This window comes from Phascolarctos cinereus, unplaced genomic scaffold (assembly GCF_003287225.1).
Source record: "Phascolarctos cinereus isolate Bilbo 61053 unplaced genomic scaffold, phaCin_HiC Scaffold_726;HRSCAF=1367, whole genome shotgun sequence".
Taxonomy (NCBI): domain Eukaryota; kingdom Metazoa; phylum Chordata; class Mammalia; order Diprotodontia; family Phascolarctidae; genus Phascolarctos; species Phascolarctos cinereus.
This window is the reverse complement of record NW_027556098.1, coordinates 269521257-269537839: the sequence shown is the minus strand read 5'-3', so window position 1 is coordinate 269537839 and position 16583 is coordinate 269521257. Positions and strand designations below refer to the sequence as shown.

The following is a 16583-nucleotide window of genomic DNA, read 5'->3' as shown; positions in this document are numbered from 1 at the left end:
TGCTAGTCTCCCTTCCCTCCCTGCAGGACAGAAGAGGCCAAGTGGCTCTCGGCTGGTGTAGGCGGGGCCCAGTTCTTCGGTAGCCCCAGGAAGCTTGGGGGCTGCAAGTTAGGAAAGGAGAGGGGAGGGGAGGGACGCGAGCAGCGTACTCCGAAGCGGTGCGGGCCCTTTAAGAGGGCTCGCCCTGTGCAGCGCCGCCAGGGTCTGCCCCTCTACTAGTGGCTGCGGAGGCTCCAATAAGCGTCCCAGCGCCTCCCCGCCAGGCCCTGGGCCACAAATCTTAGTCTTCTGCACTTGACAGCGATGGTATATAAAGCTCCCAGAGCGCGCGCTGCTTCAGGAGATACAGGTAGGAGTCGGGGGGAGCACAGTGTGCGCTCGCTGCCTAGCGAGCATTTAACCCCGCTCTTCCTTTATCAGCCCCAAAGCTGTTGTCCCTCTGGCTGGGTGCAGCCATACTAAGAGCTGCCCAAGAGCAGGGCAGCGCTCCTTTCTGGGAGTCCTTCTGTGCACAGCCCCTGGCGCCATGCTCTTGTTAGGCATCCTTGCCCTGGCCCTTATTGTGGTCCCCGCTTGCGGTTCGGACCCCGAACAGGAGATTGTGGTTCCCATCCGTCTGGACCCCGACATCAACGGGCGCCACTATTACCGGCGGGGTCCCGAGGACTCGGGGGACCAGAGACTTATCTTCCAGATCACTGCCTTCCAGGAGGACTTCTACTTACACCTGGCTCCTGATGCCCAGTTTCTAGCGCCCGCATTTGCCACTGAGCATCTGGGTGTCTTCCAGGCCGGAGTGTCCGGGGGCTCTCCCGACCTCCGCCGCTGCTTCTACTCAGGGGATGTGAATGCCGAGAGGGACTCATTTGCAGCTCTGAGCCTATGCGGGGGTCTTCGTGGTGCCTTTGGCTATCGGGGCGTAGAGTATGTCATTAGTCCCCTGCCCAATGTCAGCGCGCCTGAAGCGCAGCGCAACAGCCAAGGTGCACATCTTCTCCAGCGCAGGGGCGACCCTGACCGGACACCAGGGGACCCTACCTCCCGCTGCGGGGTGGCCTCGGGCTGGAATCCGGCCATCCTGCGTGCCCTGGACCCCTTTAAATCCCTTCGGGCAGACTCGGGCGAGAGCCGGCCACCCCGAAGAGCAGGGCGAGCCAAACGTTTTGTGTCCATCCCGCGCTACGTGGAAACACTAGTGGTGGCCGATGAGTCGATGGTGAAGTTCCACGGTGCGGACCTAGAACATTACCTACTGACACTGCTGGCCACTGCCGCGAGGCTCTACCGCCATCCCAGCATCCTCAACCCCATTAGCATCGCAGTGGTCAAGGTGTTGGTCCTCGCGGACAGGGACAAGGGACCCAAGGTCACAGGCAACGCGGCGATGACCTTGCGCAACTTTTGCGCCTGGCAGAAGAAACTTAACAAAGTAAGCGACAAGCACCCTGAATACTGGGATACTGCCATCCTCTTCACCCGTCAGGTGAGTACTGCTGGCTCCTCGTGAATCCAAAATATTTCCGTGACCCCAGGGCTACTTGCAAGTTTCTTTTAATTGCCCTTTTAATCCCTTTGAACTTCAGGCATCCTCTTCACCGCCCCCTCGCCCCTTCCCCATTCAACAAATTCATTTCTGCGGTTTGCATAAAGCCTTACTATGTATGACCCTATTCAATTCTCTCTTGTTCCGTTTCCAGCCACATAATCCCCAAGGGTTTGGGGAGGAGAGAGGGAAGAAAGGGATTTCCGCTTATTTCTGAATCTTGCTACCACCTCAGTTCCTACTTTGCTTCCGCCCTCCAACTAGGTTGAGTCCCCAGGTCACGTTTTGGCAACGAGCTTTAGGGAGGGTTGGTGCTTTAGGGAGGTGTTGCCCCAAGTGGCCAATCAGCGTCGGAGCAAACCAGGGAACTCGGTGGGCTGGAATTTGGGAAAACGGCTGGCTAGTCTCCAGTTCTCACTGAGGCCGAAAGGAGGCGCTCTGAGGATGGTTGGTGGAGATCTTTCAAGTGCTAGAGCTGTTAAGGTGGGGGTGCAAAAGTCCTCGCCCTGGCCGATCTCCTTCCATTGGTCAAAAGACTGGAGAATGACAATCCCAGTGTCAGCGAGTTGGGCCCTCTGCAATGTTGGGGCTAGTAGGGCATCCTACTTGCATGGGATTCAGATGGAAAGTGTTGCTGCCATCCTTTGTGTCTTCTGGGCATCAGTCAATGCAGAGGACAATTCCTTTAGGGCTTTGGGAACTCTGTCAGGCTCATGTCTTCTGCTGCTGCCTTCTCTTGACCTGGCATTTTGCGGGTGAGTGTTTCTTTCTTTAAAGGATGTGTCTCGCTAAAAGCAGGCTGTCTAGCTAAGGCACCTGTTTGGGAGCTGGGGTGCCTGGGCCCTGCTTCAGTTCCCCACTTGCAGTGGAAGTTGGGGAAATTCCATCTGATTCCATCAGCTCACCTCTGTAGCAGGTTCAGACCCGACTTTGGCTCTACAGGGCACAGTAATTCATATGTTTCTCATCGAAACTCTAGTCCTGCTTTTAACATCAAAGCCAAAAAACTGCTGCCTTTGTTTGCACTAGTGTTTGAAGTGGACAGATGGAGGAAAAAACTTGTTTGAGAAGGTGTAGTTGGGGGGAAGGGGAGGGGATGCCTGAAATGGGGAAGAGATACTCACAGGTCAGAAAAGTCACGCTGTGGTTTAGAGCATCTAGTTTTGGACTTTGAAATCCCCAGGCTGGCTAGGGGTTCTGCATCCCATCTCCTGGCATCTTCAGGGAGCAACAATCAGAACCAAATTTGACATTGCTGATGCTTGCAAGACTCAGCTCTTTCTTAAGGATTCCCATACCCTGGGGGCTGACTCAGGTCTTCTCTATTGCAATCTTTGAGTAGTAACTTTACCATCACTAATGCTTCTCTCGCTTCCTATAGAAATACTTTTTTTTTGGATCTATGATTTAATTGGCATAGGGTAACTCCCAAGGGAGGACATTTTTTTCCTATGAGAAATTCCCTCTACCAGTTCAAGAACTGGCAATTGTTCTGCAGCGTTCAGTCTTAGAGAGGTACTTTGGGGTACCAAGTGGTCCCAAGCCCAGTATCACACAAGCCAGTAGGTGTCAGAAGGTGGGCTTGAACCTGTTTTCCTCATTTTTAGTGTCATTCTATTTATTATACTGTGCTTCCTCTCCTGGCCAGAATATCTGTGGATGAGAACTTCTATTCTCTTGGCATCCTCCTCCCACCACCTGGCTTCTCTTGGGGGCTACTTGGCCTGTGATAGTTGTTTTACACAAATTCTTCCAGACTAGGGAAGTCTGTTTGCTGCATCTGTTGGGCTTCTACAGTACTGACTCATCTTGGGAGACCATATAGGGAGTCTCCATGACCCATTCATAAAACCCATCTCTGCCCTCAGTTTGGTGAGAACTAAAGCAAGGCCTATAATGCACCATGAAGCCATAGTCACTTTTACTTCTGTGCCGCCATCTCATTAACTCTTGCTGTCCCCTGTGGAGGTCAGTTACAGGCTCTAAAGCAATCAATATCCTTCTCCGTAGTTCTGAGCCAAAGCAGACTTTTTGGAACCAAGTTGGAGAGCACAAGTCCTTCTGGGAATTTAGACCATGCAAGACAGAGGGATCCTGTCCTTTGAAGGAAAAGAAATCAAACTGAATGGATTGAGGACTTCTCAGTGATGTGTTACACCCATGACTTGACCCCAGGATGTCATGTTGGCCTCAAATAGTGAATACAAGATGCAGGACCAGTTTGATCTAAAGCTGTGGCTTACAGTGTATGTGGTTTTCCAAAGCTGCCTTTCCCTAGGAGTCTAGAGGGCAGGGATGGACAGAGAAGAAGCTTGGTTGGCTGTTCGGTCCTTAAGGTATGTGCCTGAGACTAGAGTAACCACATTCCCAGCAAATACTTACGAGCTTGCTATATTCTAAGGGCCTTACCAAGCCCCTCATTCCTGAACCCCCTAGGGCAAGTACAGTATGAGATGAGAACTCATACCAAACACAGCTGCACTTTTTGTACTCTGGCAGCCAAAGTCTCCAGAAACTAGGGGATTGAGCCTACTACCAAAATACTCCCAATATAAGAAGTGAGACTTGTGTTTTCTTTTGTAAGGATCACTTGCATTGTTCAAGTCAAATGGACTGGTCCTTTGTCTGAGTTCTGCAGTCCTTCTTTTGGCCTCTTGTGGTATTAGGAGCATATTTATATTTGGATGAAGTTCTTCTCTCTCTCTCTCTCTCTCTCTCTCTCTCTCTCTCTCTCTCTCTCTCTCTCTTTCTCTCTCTTTTAAAGATAACTTGGTCTCCAATACTAACTCTTCTAAATGTTTTGTATTTTTCTCCCTTGAAATTTTATCTTTCTAGACAGGGACAGCTGAACAAAGCATATTTGATGGAGCTGGATAAAAAGCATGATCTTCTCTTCCCTGCTTAGAATTGCCACCTTGATGGCCAACTCTTTCATATCCCAAGGGAATTAAAAAGCTGACTAGTGATGCTTATTTATTCTGAAATGGGTCAGTGAGGTGACTGGCATGCTTAGGGTTCACATCTTTCTCTCGAAAAGAAGATGTGAGCAGCAGCTAGTGGGCTCCTAGGTACAAGAGATGACTGACTAAATTATGATTTGCTTGTAGTAGGAACTTCCCTTGAATAAAAGCCAAAGCTTCTAAATCTAAAGATGATGGGGTAGCTATCCTGGCAGAGACTATTGCCTTTTTGGGCTGTAGGCAGCATAACCACTGGGAAGAGAAGACCTTGGAAGGATCTGGAGATATTTTGAATGACTGATAATGGAATCAACATATCAGCAGATGGTGGCAAATATTCAGAGTGAAGACAGCTTGATGGACAAATGTCACACATCTGATGTTGCAGAAGGAACCACAGATATTCTCCTTGTGGGTCACACTGTCAGAACTAACTTTTCCCCATTTTGGCAGTGACTAAAGCCAGGCGGGGTCATCCTCTGAGTTTGACCAGGTGGGGAGTAATGCTGCAGTCATTTGGGATGAAAATTTCCCTAAAGGGAAGAGAGTTTTTCATCTCTCTTCAGTGCATTGGAAAGTGTGGAGTCACTGCTGACTCAGCTAGATGTGCTTCTGTCTTCTCCTTTTACTTCAGGCTAAACATTAATCTAATGCTGCATAGGTAGACCATTTATTAAAGCTTGGTATCTATTGTTAACCTCTGTTGACTTTGGATGTAGCCTTGGGAAACATGTACTAAAGGGGTGGGCAGCAGGAATTGCTCTGCTTCCCTGGGTGCTTGTTGGGAATGGGGGAAGGGAATAACAATAACCATTTATAGAGCACCTACTGTGTATATTATCTCATTTGATCTTTACAACAACCCCTTATTATCTCCATTTTACAGTGAAGGCGATTGAGGCAAACAGGTGAAGTGACTTGCCCAGGGTCCCAGAGCTAGTAAGTGTCTGGGGCTAGATTTATGATCAGGTCTTCCTGACTCCAGGTCTGGCGCTTTACCTGCTGCCCCACCTCACTTCCCTTGGCTATTTCTGTACATGCCTTATTTTTCTTATGAGATTGTAAGCTCCTAGAGTACTGAATGTGTCTTTAGATTTTCCATGATAGTCAGTCAGGACAGGGACTTGCAAATGGTTCAGTAGGTGCTCAGTGACTGTTGAATGAATCAATGGTAGTTTTTAGTGACCTTCTTTCTTGTCAGGGATCACCTTTCTACTTGCGTCCTTGATTGCCTCTCTTCCTGTCTCCTCTGGGAGCATTTCCCAGAGGGTACCACTCCCCCTGCCTCTTATCTTATTTTCAGTCTCTCTATTCACTCTTTTCCCACTGTTTAAAAACATACCCACGTCCTTCTCCTGGCATCCTTTAAAAAACCAAAACCAAACCTGCACTGGTCTTACTGTCTTCCCAAGTTGTTGTCTTATACTTCTTTTTCTCCCTGCCAAACTCTTAGGAAGAGCTACCTACTTTCACTGCCTTTATATCTTTATCATCAATTTGCTTTCTGCCTTTTGACCCCAGTCCTAGGTGGCACAGTGGATAGAGTGCCGGGCTTGGAGTCAGGAAGACTCCTTTTCCTGAGTTCAAATTTGACCTCAGACACTTATTAGCTGGGGAAGTCACTTACCCTTGTTTGCTTCAGTTTCCTCATTTGTAACATGATCTGGAGAAGGAAATGGAGAACCATGGTATCTCTGCCAAGAAAGCCCCAAATTGGGTCATGAAGAATTGGACATGCCTGAAAATGACTGTACAACAACTTTACTGAAACTAATCTTTCAAAGGTTACCAATGATTTCATCTTTTAAACTGGATGGCATTTCCTTGGGCCTTTTCCTCTATGTCCTCTCACTAGCTCTTGCCATCCTCAGTACTTTCTCTTCTCCTCAGCTTCTGTGATACTGATGTGTCCCAATTCTCAGTTTTAAGTCTTGTTGCTGAGCACATTGCCGCATGCGTGTAGACCATGCTGCTGGGGAGGCTGAAGCTGGTGTATTGCTTGAGTTCAAAAGTTCTGAGCTGCAGTAGAGCTAAAGATGATAGGGTGTCTTTATTAAGGTCTGACATGAGCTCGTGGAGAGCCATCAGGCTACTTTAGGAGGGGCAAATTGGTTCAGATTGGAAAAAGGGAGCAGGTTAAAGCTTCTGTGTCAGCTGATATTGAAATTGAGTCTGGGAGTGACCACTGTACTGGTCTGGGCAAGATAGGGAGATCTGATCTCAAGAAACCCCCCAAAAACTTCCTTGTTAAGGCACAGTTCTGAACATGTTACTGCTCTGCTCAAACACGTTTAGTGAATCCCTATTGCTCCTAGGATAAAATGCAGATCCCTTAACCTGGCATTTAAAGCTTGCTGTAATCTGTCTTTAGTCCAAATGGGTCTGTAAGCTCTTTCTTTCCTTGGACATTCCATTTCCTGTCCATGTGTATTCATATATGTCATGCTGCGTTCTTTGAATGCACTTCCTCTTCATCTTTCAGAATCCTTATCTTCCTCCAAGGCTTAGATCAGGTTCTACTTCCTCCCTGAAGCCTTCACCCACCTCTTCTTCTCCCCTGCCCATTTTTAGGGTCCTCTTCCTCTCCAGATTACTTTGTAAATATGCTTACTTGTGCTTGTGTTGTCTTCTTCTCCATCTCCAGTAAGGTTCCTCAAGGGCAGAACCCTGATGTCATTTTCCATCTTGGTATTCCCAGCTTCCAGTACAGTGTCTTGCACTGTTTGTTGTTGTTTGGGTGCTAGGATAGCTTTCTCCCCCTTCAACAGATCTTTCACTCAACTCTTCAGAGTTGAGTCAGCCTATTGAGTGGAGGGGGATGGGTTGAGGTCTGGGGCCTTTTTGGCACTTTAGAAAGTGAACCGGGCACTCTGCCACTGGGGCCCATACCAAAGGCCCCAGGGAAGGGAGGGGCTCAGGAGAACAGCTTGTTTAATCCATCCCTGAAGTTAGCAGATGAGGTTCATTGCAGTAAACGGGGTCAGTGTGTCAGTACAGGTGTTGGGCAAGAAGCCAGGAACTTGGCTGACTGGAGAAGTGTGGATGGTGTGCAGAGTCTATGCTTACTGACTAATCCTCCCATTCCTTTCTCCCCAGGACTCAACCCTCAGGTTTTTAACCAGCACCAGCATGTGTTTGGGGAGGGTAGGGAAATCAGAGCCATCCCTAGTAAACTTCTGATTTTCCTTCCCATTTTCTTTTCCAAGAGGAAGGTCAAGGGGACATTCCTTAAGAGATGCCTTTACAGACCAACCCATCTTTGGTGCTCACCCTTGCCAAATAACTTTCCCAGAGGACACTTGGGCTGTTCTTTTCTTCACTTTCTCATTTTAGTGATCTTTGCTGTCTTATTTATTTCAACCACTTCCCTATGGTACGGTTCTGAGTATCAGTGATTTAAATGCCAATGAAAACTGATCCTCTAATAGAAATAACTTAATCCTGTTTTTTGGGGTGAATTATCTATCTCTCACTTTCCTTCTCCCCTCAGCCCCAGCCAACAAGGAGTTATAGAATTCTTCTAACAAGCAATGGCCATCCTTCCTTAAGAATTACAAACAGAAAAGGGAATGTGGTTTTTGGGGCTTGGATAAGGAAATATGCAGATGCTGGGTAGAAATTCATATTGGAAGGAGCTGAATAGGTATACATACTTAGACATTCTAGTGTCTTACTGGAAGGGGCATCCCTAAATAGGTAGAGGACTGGGGCAAAGTACTGGGGATGGAAGTTCCCCCCGACCCTAACATTTTAATGCAAGTCAAATAGAGCTAAGTGAATGAATAAATCAATAGGCATTTATTAAACTTATGATATATGCCAGAGATGTGCTAGGCTCTGGGGGATAAAATATAAATGTGCTTAGCATGGTGCTTGGAACACAGTAGGTACTTAATAAGTACTAGTTGACTGATCTCAAGGATCTTAGATTCTACTAGGGGGATATAATACATTCAAAAATAAACATAGGATATGTACAAAATAAGTAAAAATAACTTTTGGGGTTGCACTAACAACTAGAGGAATCAGAAAAGGCCTCTTGAAGGAGGTGGCATTTGAGTTGAGCCCTGAAGGGAGCCTTATAAGAGGTAGAGCAGGGGAGGAAGAACATGCCAGGAATGGGACACTGCCTTGCAAAGGCATGGAGGTCAGAGATAAGGTGTTGTATCTGGGAAACAGAAAGGAGGCCAGTTTGGTTGAATTATGGAGGTTGTAGGGGGGAGTAATGTATACTCATCCTGGAAAGATAGGCTGGAACCAAATTATGAAGAGTTTTAAATGTCAGAGGTATTTGCATTTTATTTTGGAGGTAATTGGGAATCACTGAAGCTTCCTGAGCAGGGGAGTGACAGAAGGTCAAAGGATGACAGATCTTATGGAAGGGAACTCAATGGTCATTTAGTCTAATGACTTCATTTTATAAGGGAGGAAATTGGGGCTCATGGAAGCAAATGCTCTTCCCAAAGTCACACACGTAATGAGCATTAGGGGTGTGATGGTCAGAACTAGGCTTTAGGAATATCTATTGGGAACGGTATATGTGGAGTATGGTTTGGAAAGTGGAGAAACACAAACAGAGAGAACAATGATAAGGTGATTACAGTTGTCCAGTTGAGATGATGAGGGCTGGAATTAGTGAGATGAATGAAGGGGAGAAAGCCGGGAGGGAGGTCAAGGAGGTAGAATAGATAAGACTCGGCAAATGGTCGGATACAGGGGTGGGAGTGGGATAAACAGTTGATAATCTCTGAGGTTATGAACCAGCAAGACCAGAAGCATCTTCAACAGAAAGTGGGAAGTTAGAGGGAGAGCTAGGTTTAGGGGGATGAATAGGCTAGGGAAGTTGTGATGGATAAAAGAGAAAGCTTCAGGTAAGTGTGGCTGCCTGTTGTAGATGGGCTACCTTGTTACCTGGGAAAGAGATAGGAAGGAAGATTTCTGTTTTCAGTTGATTCCATTCATTCAATTTATTCCATTGATATTACTCTGGGTAGTCACTGGGCAGTTCCTGAAGTGTGTAGTCTAGGGGTATTCTGATTTCTGGAATTAATTTGCTTTCTCAAATTTGTTCAATGAATGGACATGGTCAGTTTCTCAGACTTTTTTCCTTTTGGAGGAGCAGAGGAAAAGAAACAAAAATTCAGTAAGTAGTAATGGTCTTCCATGTAAGTCTTGCTTCAGGGCCTTATAAGTTAAGTGGCTAATCTGTTAATTTAATACTTTTTTTTTGGTGAATAAATGAATGAAAGTGTTTGTTATGAACCAAGAACAATGCTAATTGCTGGAAACATAAATACAAAAAAGAGATAGTCCTTACAGTCAAGGAGCTTCCAGTTTAATGGGGGAAATGACGTGTGGGAATGATGGCTAGAGAAGTGAATTTTGGTTTGGGAAGTCATGGAGATGATCAGCTAATTGACAGAGCTGATTGATACACTCTTTTCAGAAGTAATGGTACTATCGATTTGATTATTGTGCCTAGAACAAGAGGTGGAAGGGGAAGACAGTAAATGCTTGGCAGTTGAGAAGATGGCAAGATGTCCCCTGGACTAGATGGAATGTTAAGCATTGTCTAGATTTAGTGGGCCAGGTGACTCTGCACTCACTCATTCACTCATCACTCAAGACAGCTCTAGCCCAGGGCAGGAGCTCCAAAGCTGTGAGTGACTTAGCTCACTATACTAGATGCTGAAGGCTTAGCTAGTAGAACATGAGAACATGCAGGGACCACTAAGCTAGGAAAGACCTTGAGAACTGGCCAGTGACTGATGATACTTTGTCAACTGAGGACCAGTCTGACTAAATTTAGAGAGCTTCATCAACTGAAGGACTACTGTAGGATGATTAGTTTTTCCATCAATAACCACTCAGGAAGACCATCCCGTAAGGTAAGACAAGCTGTCAATTAGCCTACAATTAAGGGCCTACTATGTAGGCCTTATCATCAAATAAGGTAATATTTGTAGGGCATTTAGCTCAGTTCCTGGCATACATAGACAGTTCTCAATTTACATACGTTCACATTATGTGAATTCTACTTTATGTAAAGAATTCTGAAAGAAATCTGCATTCCAAAAAAAACCCCACCTATATTAATTTTACTGTACAGTATTGTGTTCTCTCTCTCTCTGCTCCTGCCTTTCTGCTTGGCACTCCACAGTCTCCCCCGCCCCCAACAACAACAACAAAAAACCCAACCCTAAAACAAAACCCTCCAAGTGAAAGCAGAATGGATGCAGGGAGAGACTGCCACTGCTGCCAGATTGAGTACTTGGCTTGAGAACTCTAGTGCTGAGAGAGGAGACCGTTGACTCCTCCTTGCTTCTCCGTCCCAGGCCTTACAGGTTGGCCTTAAACTGTGTGCCTGCCCCTTCCTCCACTGAGGTGGAGCCCTATTCCTACTTCCTTCTCTCTCCTTTCCCCATGTCTTCCAGCAACTCACATTATGTAAAAATCACTACTCAGATTGGTACACTTTGTAAAGTAAGAACTGTCTGTAGTAGACACTATATAAATGTTATCTATGATGATGATGATGATGAAATGTTAGGCACTGTGCTAAGGGCTGGGAATACAAAGGGAAGCAAAAGACAATCCCTGCACTTAAGGAGCTTACAGTTTAACGGAGATGACTTTCAAACAGCTATGCACATACAAAATGTGTAGAGGACATATTGGAGGTTTCACTTCAACCAAGGAAAGGCATTAGCACTAAGGGAAATCAGGAAAGGCTTGCTGCAGAAAGTGGGACTTTAGCTGAGACTTGAAGGGAGCCAGGAAGCGAGGAGGCGGTGCTGAAGAGGGGGAGAGATTCAGGCATGGAGGACAACTAAGTAAAATGCCCAGAGTTGGTAGATGGAATATCTTATGTAAGACATAGCAAGGAGCCAGATGCTACTGGGTCACAAAGTATATGGTGAATAGAGGTGGAGTGTAAGATGTAAGAAGACTAGAAATGTAGGAACAGGCCAAGATATGAAGGGCTTTTAAAGCCAAACAAAGGATTTTATATTTGATCATGGAGGCAGTTGGGACTCACTGGAGTTGATCGAATGGGAGGGGGGTGACATGGTCAGACTTATGCTTTAGGAAGATCTGTTTGAATGAGTGGAGGATGGACTGGAGGGGTGAGAGACTTGGGGAAAGGAGACCAATTTGTAGGTTATAGAAATAGTTCAAGTGTGAGGTGGTGGGGGCCTGCACCAGGGTGGTGCAAGTGTCAGAGGAAAAGAGGGGATGTCTATGAGAGATGTTGAGAAGGTAGAAATGATAGGACTTTGCCAGCTGATTAGATGTGGTAGGTGAGACACTGAAGGGTCTAGTATGACACCTTGGTTGGAGGCCTGGCTGATTGGGTGATGCTTACTCAACAGTAGTAGGAAGATAGGAAGAGAGAAGGGATTTTTGTTAGGGGAGGAAAGTGAACGAGTTCAGTTTTGATCTGCTTTGGGGGATCCTGAATTACTGGAGTAAGCCGTAATGATGCATAGTTTGGCAGCTAGGTGGTACGATGGATACAGCTCAGGACTAGGAGTCTGGAAGATTTGAGTTCAGTTCTGATCTCAAACACTTAGTAACTGTGTGACCCTGGGCAAGTCACTTAACCTCTTGCAGCCTCAGTTTCCTCATCTGAAAAATGGGGATGATAATAATAGCACCAAACTCCCAAGGATGTCGTGAAGATCAAAAGAGCTAACATATCTAGGGATAGGAGGGTGGATGACTAGAAGTGTTTGCTGGAGCCAATTTCTTGTGTCCTAAGTTCAGGATGGGAATGTGCAGGAGAAAATGTGTGTGTGTGTGTGTGTGTGTGTGTGGGGACCCTGAGAAAGTTGAGCTGTGCTGATGAATAGATTGTAGCCAAATAAGAAGAGCTTTTGAAAAATAATGTTTCAGAGCTGTGTGGACTCCCTGGTCATCAGGGGCCTTACAAGGAAGGCCTGGATAAATGGATGATACAGGAACAGTGGAGTTCTCAGCTGAGACGGAAAAACCATCCTGTCTGGACTGCTCCTGATGGGGCCATCCTGAAAAGGGGACAACAGCAGTAGCAGGGAAGATAAATGGTAAGTGAAGCGAGCAGGAGGATTGTCAGGGAATGTTCCTGCCAGCCCGTGGGAGCCGTAACAGATTCCATTCCTGAAGACCTGGGAGCAGACCGAGGGGGTTAAAGAAACCAGAGTGCATCTGGAGTTCAGTCCAGATGGGCGGAGGCATTTGATGCTGTATGTGAGGAAGAACTGGAACTGGATGCTTCTGGGATTCTATACAAGTGCTGTAGGCGTTGAGAGCACACGAGGCTTTGTGCTTGCCTGTCATACCTCCCAAAGCAGGGGAATCTAAAGCCCAGGCCCCAAACAGTGCCACTCCCTATGATGACATGAGTTGTTGATGGGCAGCCCTCATGAAACCAGCTGGGCTCTTCCTTACACTCTGGTTTGAGCCATGGGAACGGGAATTTCTTGATGGAAAGAACAGGTTGCTCACCAGCCAGGAAGGCTCTTGTGGCAGAACAGGAAAACCTCTTTTCCTGCCTTCAGTGCCCTGAGGCTACTTCTAGAGACAAAACTTGGTTGATTTGTCCTAATAGAAGAGACAGAGCATGGAAAATCCGAAACAGCAGATAATCCCCAAATCTTTGATATTTGGGTTGGGAGCACATTGTGTTATCATTTGTTTATTTCTCCCAGCATACTTAGTCTAAGCAGAATTCATGAGGGCAATGTGGAAAGTGGTTTTTATTCCCTCTGTGGCCAAGCTTTTTAACAGGCTTTCCTGCCTCTGCTCTCCCCTGCCTCTCATTCTCTTGTACAGGAAGGAAGGAAGGAAGGAGGAAAGGAGGGGAGAGGGAGAGAAGGAAAGGGAAAAGAAGGAAGGAAAGAAGAAGGGAAGGAAAGAAGGAAGGAAGGAGGGAAAGAGGAAGGGAAGGAAGAAGGGAAGATAAGAGAAGGAAAGAAGAAGAAAAGGAAAAGGGAGGAAGAAAAGAAGGAAGGAAGGAAAGGAGGAAAGGAAAGAAGGAAGGAAGAAAATAGGGAAGGGGGAGGGAAGTAGGGAAGTAGGGAAGAAAGGAAGGAAGGAGGAAGGGAAGGAAAGAGGGAAGGAAGGAGGGAGGGTAGAAATGAAGGAGAGGAGGGAAAAAGCACTTATTAAGTGCCTACTATGTGCCATTCACTGTGCTAAGTTTTTTACAAATACTTCATTTGATCCTTACAACATCCCTGGGAATTAGGTGCTTTTATTATTCCTACTTTACAGCTGAGGAACCTGATGTAACTTCTGGCTTTATAGCAACCAGAAGAATCTTTGTTCTGCGTAGGTCTGGTCTTAACACTCCCCTGTTCAAAAATATTTAGTGGTTCCTTATTCCCCAACACATAAGGTACAAACTTTTCTGCCTGGCATTCAAGGCTCTCCCTCATCCAGCTCCATCAGGAAGACCTGGGTTCACATCCCACCTCTGACACATACTGGCCAAGTAACCCTTGGCAAGCAACCTGCATCAGCCGAGGTAGCTTCCTCACTCAGGAGTTCCCTATATGAATGTAACCCAAGTTTCCACCTGAACCTGGGGTCTTTTGGATGCGTCTGCTTAGGTAGGACTCTGTATTGGTGGAAAGAATGGTGATGCAGGGCTGTGTGACTATGTGAGGGATGGAGCTGTTTCTAGAGCTTTGGAGAGGAGAGACATTTCTCATTCTTTCTTCAAGATTCACACACGGTCCCAAGTCTCTCTTCAGGACCAATGCCAGACACATATAGAGGAGAGAAAGACTATGCAAGCTGCAGACATGTAGGGGAAATCAGTTCCTCAAAATATTGTCTCCCTAGAGACTTCGGGTAATTTTCCCTTGGGTGAGATCAGGGTCTCTCTCTTGGTTGAGCTGAGATCTCATCTCACTCTTCTTGTGTGTTTTCTAGTATATTTTAAGCTGTCTTGTGTCTCCAGTTTCTGTTTACTATCTGCTTGGATAAATGGCTTTGCTCACTGTTCACTATTTGTGATTGGTCTTTTGTTTAACCAATGTTGGTGAGAAGGGCTCAAGCTGGTGAGTGTAATCTTGGCAACCTACCTTGGCAACCCTACTCTCACGTGAGCTGTTAGGAAAGTGTTTTTTTTTTTAATTTTGTTTTGGAAATGATTGTATCTCTAGCCTAGCAGTATTTAGAAGCAGATAGATATAATTCTAGTCCAGTATCCCTTTGTAGACTAGAAGAAAGCACCTGGCCTTATTCCCAGGGCTTTCCTGCCTTTCCTCCTTAGCTATCTTATTGGCTTTCCTCCTTTCCTCAGGGGCAGTCCAGATCAATCAATTAGCATTTATTAAGTGCCATGCACTGCATTGTTTAGTCATGCTTCCCAGGAACTGCTTATCTAAATGTATAGAAATCCCATGTGGACATCAGATAACCTATATGGGCAGCATTCCACTTATGCCAATGAAATCACAGGCCTACTCCCTATCCCTATATTTGTGTCTTATCTCCCAACTAGACTCTCAATTCCATGAAGAGTAGGGACTGTGGTATATAAACTATACTTACCCTAGATTCTAGCAAAGTATTCTTTACATAGTGATTAGTTAATAGATGTTTGTGTTTTCTATGAGTGTGTGTGTGTGTGTGTGTTGGGGGAAGAAGAGCCCATGAACTGGTCCAGGATTTTAAATGGTTAGTGAATAACCATATGTGTATACCTACTCAAGAATACTCCATAGAATTGAGTGTGCTTGAATTCTGGGTTCTGTGTAGACAAACGTACAGGTGGATGGGTGGAATCTTTTCTCTAGAAGGGATTTATCCACTATGACGGGAAAGGAGAGTTTTCTTTTTTAAAGCCTCTGCTAAAGAGATATGAGAATTCTGCGTTCCAATATCTGTTTCCATCTTCTTCGTTCTCAACTGATCCTGGAGATTTACATCTGTCCCTACTCAGGGCCAGGCTGAGATGGGCCTCTGAGGGGAGTGGTGGAGGAGTGGGCATCCCAAGAGGCCTTAGAGTCTGATGTGGCCAAGATGCTTGCTGAAAATGAGCTCCTCCTCCCCTTCTTCCCTAAAAAATACAAAACTCTGTTTTAAGCCACTTCTACTGGAAAGGGGACAAAGAAAAACAAGCAGTGGGCGAGTGATGAAGAATAAGAGAATGTTAGAACTTGCAGGGACCCTGAAGATTTTCTTGTTGAAACCCTTCTTCTTACAGAGGTCCAGAAAGGAATAATTACGAGCCTAAGGTTAGCCCTGAGAGTGGTTCAGTTGAAGAAGTAATAACCGCTACTTGCTATTTGTGTAACTGTTGCCAGATGCCATAACCTCTCTGGGCCTCTGAGGTCTTTTCCAAACTTATTTCTATGATGCTATGACTTAGGATGGGACGCTAGATGGCACAGTGGATAGAGTACTGGGCCCGGAATCAGGAAGACTTCTTCCTGAGTTCAAATCTGGCCTCAGATGCTTACTAGCTGTGTGACCCTGGGCAAGTCACTTAACTCTGTTTGCCTTAGTTTCTTTCTCTGCAAAATGAGCTGGAGAAGGAAATGGCAAACCACTCCAGTATCTCTACCAAGACAACCCCAAATGGAGTCACGAAGAGTCGGAAACAACTGAACAACAACAACAAATGACTTAGAATCCAGGTGTCCTAATTCCTTAGCAGTATTTTTTTTCTACTACCCCATGCTTCTTCTTTCATCCCTCCATTCTGCTATATCCTTTTCTCCCTCTTTCTGACTTCTGGATATTATCTAGGACTGAGGGCTGGCTAGATTGGCAGTTGGGAGTAACATGCAGGGGAGTTCAATGAGAGACACTTTTGATGTGACTTTTATAAATGCACACATTTTTAATGCCAGGAAAGATTGCATTCTTCATGACATATAGGGATTTTCTTTGTGATGTCAGGCCACAGCAGGGGACTGTGAAGGCTCACAACCTTCTGTGGATAGTCACATGCTGGGAGCATACTTTCCAGACGTTGTCTTGGGCTCCCAGATGCCTTATCCCAGCTCTGCTCCAGGCGACTCTTACAACCTGGTCTGTGTTATCTCCTTTTTGTCATTTGTTCAATAGCTCTCTTCCCCTGCTCT

General features: G+C 45.9%; 1 protein-coding gene across 1 annotated transcript in view; it reads left to right on the top strand.

The window, feature by feature from the left end:
• Window positions 1-309: 309 nt before the first annotated feature.
• The window catches only part of ADAMTS15 (ADAM metallopeptidase with thrombospondin type 1 motif 15), a 39083-nt gene continuing 22809 nt past the window's right edge, over window positions 310-16583 (top strand). The window contains 1 exon segment of the mRNA XM_020963820.2: window positions 310-1483. Within this exon segment, the coding sequence (XP_020819479.1) occupies window positions 527-1483 (957 nt within the window). The 5' untranslated portion in view covers window positions 310-526.